This window comes from Rosa chinensis, chromosome 6 (genome assembly GCF_002994745.2).
Source record: "Rosa chinensis cultivar Old Blush chromosome 6, RchiOBHm-V2, whole genome shotgun sequence".
NCBI lineage: Eukaryota > Viridiplantae > Streptophyta > Magnoliopsida > Rosales > Rosaceae > Rosa > Rosa chinensis.
The window spans coordinates 46,402,781-46,413,359 of NC_037093.1; the positions used below are offsets into that span (position 1 = coordinate 46,402,781).

The 10,579-nt window shown below is 38.3% G+C and overlaps 2 protein-coding genes and 1 pseudogene across 2 annotated transcripts; 1 reads left to right on the plus strand and 2 right to left on the minus strand.

Moving 5' to 3' along the window:
* The first annotated feature begins 2,202 nt into the window (after positions 1–2,202).
* On the plus strand, positions 2,203–5,329 carry LOC112173249 (asparagine--tRNA ligase, cytoplasmic 2). Its single transcript, XM_024310841.2, has 8 exons — positions 2,203–2,707; positions 2,805–3,041; positions 3,243–3,833; positions 4,042–4,227; positions 4,324–4,388; positions 4,482–4,611; positions 4,734–4,792; positions 4,979–5,329. Exons 1-8 carry the CDS (start codon positions 2,276–2,278, stop codon positions 5,160–5,162), a joined length of 1,884 nt encoding a protein of 627 aa, XP_024166609.1. The 5' UTR covers positions 2,203–2,275; the 3' UTR covers positions 5,163–5,329.
* A 145-nt stretch (positions 5,330–5,474) lies between these two features.
* Positions 5,475–6,124, minus strand: LOC112171428 (annotated as a pseudogene).
* Positions 6,125–6,785: 661 nt separating this feature from the next.
* LOC112172957 (cysteine-rich repeat secretory protein 55) lies at positions 6,786–7,777 on the minus strand. The gene has a single exon (XM_024310480.2). The coding sequence runs from the start codon at positions 7,695–7,697 to the stop codon at positions 6,906–6,908; it is 792 nt and encodes a 263-aa protein (XP_024166248.1). The 5' UTR covers positions 7,698–7,777; the 3' UTR covers positions 6,786–6,905.
* Positions 7,778–10,579: the final 2,802 nt, after the last annotated feature.

Sequence of the window (10,579 nt, forward strand, 5' to 3'; positions counted from 1 at the left end):
CTTCTTTGTCGTTGTCATAGTCCTCATTATCTTCATCAACATTCTTCTTTGAGTTTAAAATTTTTGGGGTTGTGACCACTTACCCAATTTCAGCTTCAAAATTGTTCACTTACTCCACTAAGAGTTTTTTAACCTCATTTACCCAATTCAGTATTAAATGACAATTTCAACCTTCAACTAATTAAAAAATTACAGGTTCACTCTCTCTATCTCTCTCTGCAGCTGCAGACTCTCTCCCTCGATCTTTCTCTCTCTCATCTCTTTCCAGTGAGGAACATCCCCATCGATTTTGGCGGCGCAGGTTCGGATCCTGATGGCGACGGAGACGGCGGCAACACTGTGAGGCTGAGTGACGCCGACGATGCTGGTTTTCCCTTGCGGCTTTCCTTTCCCGGACATAGGCGACACTTCGAAGCTCCACGCTCCAAGTTCGGGTCTGGGCTTCGCTCGGACGCTTCAACATCGCTCAGACGGCGTCGTTCTCCAAGTTCGGGTCTGGGCTTCAAGTTCTCAGAGCGTCGTTCTCCAAGTTCTCAGACGTTGACGCTTCAATGTCGCTCAGACGCATCGTTCTGTTGGATTTTTTCTTTTTTTTTGGGTTAATTTTTTCATGGAATCAATTTTTGCTCAGTTTGCTTCACCGTAAACAATTATTTTTTTTTGGGTAAAATTGGGGCAGAATGCCCAGAAGGAAAGGAAAAAGAAAACATAATTTTTTTTTAGGGGACAATAATATGATTTTTGGGAGGCAATAATATGAGTATAATGGAGCTCTTCGATTTTGCTTCACCGTAATCAAATTTTTTTTTTTTAGTTTTTGGCAAAATTGGGGTAGAATGCCCAGAAGGAAAAAAAAGAAAACAGAAAAAAAAATTAGGGGGCAATAATATGATTATTGGGGGACAATAATATGAGGATTGGGGGGCAATAATATAATTATAGGGTATTATTAGGGGGCAATAAAATCAAACGCCGGAATCCGATCATCAGTCCGGTACAATAATATGATTATTGAAGGGCAATAATATGTTTATTAGGGGGCAATAATATGATTACTGGGCATTATTAAAGGGAAATAAAATCAGACACTGGAATCCGGTCACCAGTCCAGTAGCCGGATTCCGGTCACCGGTCGCCGGAGACCGTGGCCGGCCATTGGTCACCGGAGCACAGCAAGGTGGATGATGACTTCTCTCTCTAAGTGAGAAAGAAGGAGAGGGCAAAAAAGTCTCAAAAATAAATAAAAAGAATGAAAAAAGAATTAATTGGGTATTAGGGAAATAATCCCTTAGAGTGTTTTGGGTAAATAAGGTTAAAAAACAGTTGGTGGAGCAAGTGGGTAATTTTTAAGTTGAAATTGGGTAAATGATAATTTCCCCAAAATTTTTATGCTTTTACTACAAACCATTTGATATATCACACATGTCACATTGTAGTATCATTTGCACTCACATTGTGATGTGTTGGAGCATCTCCCTAATAAAATCAACAACATTTACATTGGTAAGGCTAATTCTTACTTTTTTTACATTGAGAAAATTGAACTTTTGACCTATCTTAATCTTAACTATGTTCTCGTTATAGTAACCACTACATTTTTTTTTCTTGATGAAAAATGTAAAATTATTATTTAGAAGGAAAAATTACAAGACCATATAACCCATCAAGACTACCTCTACCTAAACAGCCACACCCTGCAGGATGGAATTTACTTATGAAAATTGAAGAGACAACGGGAACCAAAGCTTCAGTTCTGTAGTGATTAAATATAAGAATTCTCTCAATCAATCGACACGAGAAGAAAGGAATGACCTTCTGACAAATTAAGTCGGCATTCCAATTGACAAATTACCGGCTAACCCGAAGATTGAGATTTGGCGAGTGGAATCCAATCTTGAACCTTGATATAGTCTTTGAGCTAATACCAAAACAAACCTTGTAAATCAATGTTCCTTTCAACTTATTTTACCTTCCCATACGTGACCAAAAATTTGGGAAAACAAAAACAAAAACGGTTAAAGTCGGTTATATCGCGGTTGAGATTTCCCGCGAATGCCCAACCTTGAAGAATACCAAACCTTGCCTCCCACACCTCTTCCATCTCATCGCCAACCTTTCCTTCCTCCCAACCTCTCCATTCTGATCACACCTATCTCCTTCCCAAGCAAAGCATCCAGTCTCTTCTATTAATCACCACCCATGGCCTTCTCCCATCTTCACATTCTCAACATTAATCTCATCCCTCACCTCTCTAAATCTTCCAAGCTTACCTCTGATGGACTCCGGAAAAGCCATGGCATCTACTCCTGCTACTACCCAATTGACCCCTTTCAAGTACTCCAATCGGGTCCTCTTGAAAACCATCTTGGAACGCAGTGATGGCGGCCTGGAGCTGATTGGTCAGAGAGTTCTCATAGGAGGGTGGGTCAAGTCCTCCAAGGAGGTCATGAAACAAACTCCTCCTCCGCCGCATCTACCGGCAGCCGATCATGAGACGGCTCGAGAACCCGAGGGCAAATCAGGCGTCAGCTGTGTCGAAATCCTTCAATCTCGGATACCATTTCTGAGAACCATTGTGAAGGTCTTGGGTGGAAGCAGCTCCTCCAGCAACACTCTTCGAGAAAGGCTCGATGCGGTGTTTAAGCCGGCGCCGCCCTCCACGGCATTCTTGAAAGTCAGTGATGGTTCTTGTCCTGCAACTCTTCAGGTATAAATATATATATCATCTTAGTTTGAGTTATATATTCTGCAACTTTATAATATATAGAAAAGCACATTTTTGACTGTATTGGGATGCCCACCAGGTAATTGTTGAATCGTCTATAGTCCCGCCTTGCCAGCTGTTGCATACCGGGACTTGCATCACGGTGGAAGGTGTGCTGCAGCAATCTTTGGTGCAAAGCAAACATGTCGTTGAGCTGAGAGTGGAGAAAGTGCTTCATATAGGAACAGTTGATTACAGCAAGTATCCATTGTCAAAGAAGAGAGTGCCAATTGAGAAGTTAAGGGAGTGCTTCCACATTCGCGCTCGGACAACCACGGTAATTTATTTCTTCGCTTGTTATTTGGTTGTCTTTCTTTGATTTTTGAACTGTTCTGTTGTTAACTTAATTGATTCAGATTCCCATTTACATTTGATTGTTAGCTTGATATATATATATTCATTATTGGTTTTTACCTAGCCACAGCTTTAAAGGGCCTAGAGGTTGTCTTAACACTATTGAGATGTCTGCTTTATTTAGGTGGGATCTGTTATGCGAATCAGAAGTGCCCTGACTTTTGGGGCTCATACATTTTGTCACAACCATGGTTTTATTTCTGTGCAAGTACCCATTATAACTACAACAGACTGCAACGGGTTCAGTGAAAAGTACAAGGTCACTGGTCTTTTTGACAAGGCAGGTCAAACGGAGGAACCTAAAGCCATTGCTGAAATTGAAGGTGTTAGCCTTGAAGCTATTAAGGCTGCTGCAAAAGAGAAGAGTAGCTTAGTAGAGGAACTCAAGAGGACTGATAGCAATAAGGAAGCTCTGGCCGCTGCAGTACAGGATTTAAGGAAAACAAACGAATTGGCATCACAATTGGAAGCAAGAGAAAAATCAAAACTGAAAACTTCTCAAAAGCTTGACAATGTTAAGTCTTCCGAAGGTTCCTCCTCCTCCTCCCAAACTTTTCTAACCGTTTCTGGACGCCTGCATCTGGAGAGCTATGCATGTTCCCTTGGCAATGTTTACTCCTTCGGTCCCAGATTTCGAGCAGATAAAGGAGAGTCCCCTAAACATGTCCCAGAAATGTTGATGTTTGAAATTGAAATGGCTTTTTCACAACTAGAGGTATAAGCTGATAATTTTTTTCCTGATTGAAAGTTTGGCTTTCCTGTTGGTCAAATCACATAATATGCCATGTTCAATTTGGCTTCATACAGATTTTAAACCACTTTCTTCAAGGCAACTATCATTTCCTATTGTTATAATTCCTATTCCTGATGTGATCAAGTAAGGATATTAAATCAATTCTAACAATCTTCTCTTGAGCTTCCAGGACGTAATGAATTGTGCAGATGACTTTTTCAAGTTCCTCTGCAAATGGGTGTTGGAAAATTGTCCGGAAGATATGAAATTTGTTACTGAAAGAATAGACAGGAACAGGATTGATCGTCTTCAATCAGTGATTTCAAGTTCATTTGAAAGAATTTCCTACGCTGAGGCATTAAATGTTTTAAACAAGGTTGATTTTAGAACATGGTCCTTGAGTGTGATTCGAATACTTACTTTCATCTGCAGCAATATTAATTAAGAAATTTTTATTCATCTCATCTGCCAGGTTACGGATAAGAAAGTTGAAACAAAATTACAGTGGGGTGCTGCATTAACAGAAGAAGATTTAAGGTATGTACGTAAGTATAGCGATATATGAGCCAATATTTCTACAGACTCCAAGCTCTATCTATTGTGGCTGATAACTCCTTTTTCATGCATCAGTCATTTGTCTGATGAGATTTACAAGAAGCCTGTAATTGTATACAATTATCCAAAAGAAGCTAAGCCGTTCTATGTACGGCTGAATGATGATGGAAAAACAGTTGCAGCATTTGATATGGTTGTACCAAAGGTAAGCTCAAGTTCTTTGAAAGAAACCATGAAATTGTAAATCCATCAATATTAGCATTTTACCCCCACCTTATAAGCTTTATTTCGAACTACTTCTAATGCTCAAGGATACTTCCTTTGCAGATCGGAAAGTTAATTTCTGGTAGCCAAAATGAGGAGCGCACCCGTATACTAAGTACAAGGTAGTCTCACTTGCATTAGTACACCCTTACGGTGGCCGATTCTGTTTAACATGTCTTTATTTTGGTCTGTTTTCACTGATGACATTTCGGTCTTATTGCCAAAAGCTTGTTCTCACTTTCTGGGGAACATAGAATCTTGAACCTCATATTTTCTGTTTTTTTATTTTTTTTATTTTTTTTATTCAGGATCGAGGATTTGGGGTTGCCAAGAGAGCAGTATGAATGGTACTTGGATCTTCGCAGGCATGGAACTGTCAAGCACTCTGGCTTCAGTCTTGAGTTTGATCTTATGGTTCTCTTTGCCACTGGCCTTACTGATGTAAGAGATGCTATCCCCTTTCCCAGAAGTTATGGCAAAGCAAACTACTAGTCAACTTCGTAGCAAAATCTTCAATCCAGATCAAGCAGTTCATCAATCCTCCCCATGTAAATGACCAAAAGGTTACCAAATTGTAACATACATTGACTAAACACATCGGAGAATCATATGAATACATGTAAATGAATAAAGAAATATTATTCTGAATAACAGTCTTGTACAATTTCTGCATTCTTTCTTTGAATATTAAAACTTAGCAGGGTGGAAAAATGGAATAGCCTACCTTATTAAAATGGAGAAAAAGATAGATGTGCATACTTATCAAAGCTTTTATTAATATATAGAACTATAGAACACATCCACACACCCCTCTTCCTTATTAAGATCGCCTGAATGTAGATTATTTCGAACAACCAGCATACTATGAATACAGCATCTATGGATTAACTGATTCATTACAGTTTCATAGTACTAATGTCACCAACAGGGTAAAATCATTGGATAGAGCTCAAATCTTACATAACAGCTACTATGTAGAACTCTGACATCCGTTTCAATTGCCACAAATGGTTTCATGATTTCCAACTGCAATGGCCAAGCTAGCGCTGAGAACAGCCCAGCTTAGATAAGTCCCTTGCGCACTGCACAAAGGCATCGAGTATCGCCAATGGTGACAGTTGGTCTTACCTTTCCCAAATCCTACTGCAAAGATTGTGCTTTAATATTATCCACCAGAGCTCCTAGCTCTATGTAACAATTCTCAGGGTCAGTCACATTCTCCACATTATAGGAGATACCATATGATGTATCAACCTCTCCAGTGAAACTCTTGTTGTTGTGCCTCAAGAAGCAAAAGTCATGCCAAATTGTTGCATCTGCCTGGTTCAGACAGCACTGGCGGATCAACTTGAGCAGTCTTTGCTTTCCACAACATCATCTCTGCATTTAGCCAGGCCATTGACTTGTGCTTGGTCTTGTCCATAGGAGGTAGCAGAAAAGCCAGTTGAGGCAGTTTTGGAAACCAATTTCTATTACAGCATCAATATTTTACTTATGATCTGTGTATCGTAAATCCATCAAAATTTGCATTTTAATAAAGCTTCCTCGTCTTATATGCTCAGAATTTATTTCAAACTGTTTCCAGTGCTCAAAGACATTGCCTTTGCAGATCGAAAAGTTAATTTCTGGTAGCCAAAATGAGGAACACATACATACAGCAAGTACCAAGGTATTCTCACTTACACTAGTAGACCCCATGGCATTTGATCTGTGTCTAACTGCTTAATTTTCTGACATAGAAACTTGAACCTCATATTGCTAGCTGTTTCTTATTTTCAGGATTGAGGACTTGGTGGGATTTTTCCAAGCATGATTGGTACTTGGATCTTCGTAGACATGGAACAATTAAGCACTCTGGTTCAGTCTTGAGTTTGCTCTCATGGTTTCTTTGCCACTAACCTTACTGTTGTAAGAGATGCTATCCCATTTCCCAGAAGTTATGGCAAAGCCTACTACTAATCAACTTCCTGGAAAAATCTTCAATCCAGATCAAGAAGTTCATCAACACTCCCCATGTAAATGAAAAAGGGTACTAAATTGTAGAATACATTGACTACACCCTTTAGAGAATCATGTGAATACATGTATATGCATAAAATTTATATATATAGTCAGGATCACAGAATGGAATTTCGTACTTATTACCACAATGGAGAAAAAGATACATGTGCTTGCTTATTAAAATACAACGTAATGGAGTAGCTTATTTTGAATAGCACACTCTGAATACAAATTCTATGGATTGACTAGAATCATTTTAGTTTCATCAGCCACAACATTCATACTACTGTTGGAACCAACAGGGTAGAAAATTGGATAGAGCTCATATCTGACATAGCAACTACCATACAGAACTCGACATCCCCTTCGATTGCCACAAATGGTTTCGTAGTTTCCCACTGCAATGGCCAAGCACTGAGAACAATCTAGCTTACCTAAGTCCCTTGTGCATTGCCCAAAGGCATAGAGTGTCGTCAATGGTGACAGCTTGGTCTCACCTTTCCCAAATCCTAGATTCTTTGGCACCACAGCTTGTGCTTTAATATTATCCACAAGAGCTCCTAGTTCTTTGACAAACTTCTCAGGGTCAGTCACATTCTGAACATTATAGAAGATTATACCATAAGACGTATCAACTTCTCCAATGAAACTCTTGTTGCTATACCTCAAGAAGCAAAAGTCATACCAAATCGTTGCAGCTGCTTGGTCTGGACAACGCTGGCGGATTTCTTTTGCAGCGTCTTGAATACAACTTGAGCAGTCTTTGCTTCCCACAACATCACCTCTGCATTGAGCCAAGCCATAGACTTGAGCTTGGCCTTTGCCATAGGAAGTAGCAAAATAGCCAGTTGAGTCAGTTTTGGAAACCAACTCAGCCAGTAGAGCATCAATATTTGCTGAGATTTGACTACTTTTGCTTATATTAGTGTCTTTGTTGCAGAAATCTGCCATAGGATCTGCAGCATCTATGCTGCAAATGCCTAGAACTAGTAGGATAAGAATACTAATCTGCCCTATAATCTTCATTCTAGGCTAGCTATAAACTCACATGCATGAGCTGTGGAATGAGGCTTCCTTTAATTGGGTTTCTTACTTTCTTTAGTGAGTTAGTCCAAGTGGAAATGCAAGTGGTAGATGAGGGGAAGTGGCCATTCCATATAGCAGATATTGTTGACTTATTGGCTTATTGGCTTATTGCTGGCTTCTAGAATGAGATGAAATGGTTGGTTCCTAACTTCCAATAAATTTGTTACAGTCATTACCCACTACTGCAAATAAATGAGAGCTTCATTCACTTAATGCGGTTTTCCTGCTTTCTGGAGCAATCATAACCAAGTTTTTTTTATCTTAATTCTTAAACTCGAGCAGATATTTGATACTCTGCAATAGACTAGTCTGGGGAATATTTAAGATGGTCAACTTTTTGGGCATACATCCCTTCATTATTGACATCACAATTGCAGAATTGCTTTATGAGGCTGTTGACTCTCGTTCTTGGCTTTTTATTTGACTCCTGTTTCCAGAAACCGACATAGAGAACAGTCTAGTTTGCAAAATCATTAGTCATTCCATTTCAGAGAATCAGAGTTTATAAAATACAATCAGGTAATTCACTGATCCGGTCCCCCTTCAAGGTACATTAATAGAAAGTGTTGCTGAGTAGGAGCTTGATAAAACTGATTTGTGGAATTTGTGAAAGATCCTAGAGGGAACTTTATGTACTAATATATTCCTTGTACTGTAAGGAAACTGTAAATCTTAAATACACAAGACTTGATAAAGTTAACGATGTCAAGTAATCCGAAATAAATAGAAGAAATACAGTATCTGAATCATTATCGTGGTTTTCTGGGGCAATCATAACAAAGTCTCTTATCGGAATCATTAAACTCAAGCATAGATTTGCAGCTCTGCATTATTAGAAAAATCAATGAAGATGAAAAGATATATGGTCAACTTTTTGGGCATGCATCCTTCATTAGTTATTGACATCCCACGCCAATTGCTTTATGAGTCTTCTGACTCTGCTGCTTGGCTTTTTATTGACTACTGTTGCTAGAAAGGTATAGATACCAATAGAACAGTCTACTTAAGCTTTGCAAAATCATTAGTTTTTTTTTTCTTTGCCGGATCAGAAAGAAAATACAAGGGAACAATTCTTAGGTTCACCCATTGGGTGAATGAACGTATTCACCCTCTCTTGCGATTAAGATAGATGATCGATCAAGTTTCCAATATAAGACTTGTGTCCCAATTTCCTATATGGGAATTGAATTTATTAAAAAATAAAATTGTTTTTTGCCTACCAAAGATTATAATTTATAAAGAAAAATTTGTTCCAGATTCCTATGTTTATCTTTTGAATGACTATTGTTATTAGAATTGAGCCAGTCTATATAAGAAAGATTCCAATGTAAAGGTTGCGGACGATCAGGGAGGAAAGACCGTATCTTCTGAGAGTAAGGACAATGTAAAAATAGATGATTCATAGTGTCTAGTTGGTTATGGTAGAAGAGGCAAGATACACCCGATAAAGAGCCAGAAATTAATTTGAGAACCATTACATTTGATCCATCTCATTCCATTGCAAAATCATTAGTTATTCCATTTCAGAGCGTGTGCCGTGTTTATTTTTCAGTTCAAATTCCCACATTCATGCAACCAGATACGTTTAGTGCCCTTCACATCTTAGTATATATGCAAGTTAATTTGGCATAAAGGTGTGACCAAAACATGTATAACATCAGCATTGGTACAGTCCACATATCTTCCTAGGAGCTGGATTTTAGAAATAGAAGCTAATTGATTACTTCAGATTTGTCCTTGGGATACGCTTCAATATGCCTTTCTAAGCCTAATACTTTCCCTCATGCCGTTCTAAGATTCGATATGAAGTAAATTCTTTTACATGTTATCCTTGTTATGGAAATCTATTAGAGGTAAGTATATGAAGGGTATATACCCCTTTTCATTTCAAATCGATCTGATATGAAACGTGTAATATTTTATAGAGGTTGAGTTGCTTATGAATTTTACTATAGGAAGTGATCAACCATTCTATATAAAGCTATAAAAACGTTAATAGAACATTCAGCCCTTGCCCCATTTATAAGGAGTTCAACCTTAGTAACTTAGATAATTGCATAAGGCTGTTGCTTGAAATTTGCAAATTCATGGATTCATCACGTATGAACCCTAGTTTTAAATTACTATGGATTGATCCTGTGTTTTTTTTATATTCAGTATAACAAGTAATTCTATTGCATTTGCGCGAAGCAAATTCTAAAAAAGCACACACGAACCAACAGGGTAAAAATATTGGATAGAGCTCATATATATCTGACATAACAGCTACTATATAGAATTCTGACATCCATTTCAATTGCCACAAATGGTTTCATGATTTCCAACTGCAATGGCCAAGCAATGAGAACAGCCTAGCTTAGCTAATAAGTCCCTTGCGCACTGCACAAAAGTAGAAAAGAATACTTCATTTCAGGGTTAATTCGATGATTCTATTCATCCCACAATGAGGGTATATATACAAGTACAAAGGAGTAGTCTAACTCTAATAGGAAACAATATTTCCATAATTACAGGATATCCTAATTAAATAAAATCCTAATTACATAGAGATTTACAGCAATTCTACACTCCCCCTCAAGTTGGTGCATAGATATCTATCATGCCCAACTTGTCAACTGAGCTGTCAAATACCTTCCTGAACACTCCTTTAGTAAGAACATCAGCTAATTGCTCCTCTGAGTTTACAAATGGAAAGCGAATAACCTTTCTGTCAAGATTTTCTTTAATAAAATGGCGGTCAACCTCCACATGCTTTGTTCTATCATGCTGAACTGGATTATGTGCAATCTCAATGGCAGCTGTATTATCACAATGCAAATCCA

What these genes read in the sequence shown, in the direction of transcription:
- LOC112172957 (XM_024310480.2), bottom strand. Translation starts at nt 7,697, where the DNA reads ATGAAGATTATAGGGCAGATTAGTATTCTTATCCTACTAGTTCTAGGC.
- LOC112173249 (XM_024310841.2), top strand. Translation starts at nt 2,276, where the DNA reads ATGGACTCCGGAAAAGCCATGGCATCTACTCCTGCTACTACCCAATTG. An exon ending in CTTGTCCTGCAACTCTTCAG is followed by an intron (nt 2,708 to 2,804) that starts GTATAAATATAT and finishes GATGCCCACCAG; the next exon opens with GTAATTGTTGAATCGTCTAT. An exon ending in TTCGCGCTCGGACAACCACG is followed by an intron (nt 3,042 to 3,242) that starts GTAATTTATTTC and finishes TGCTTTATTTAG; the next exon opens with GTGGGATCTGTTATGCGAAT.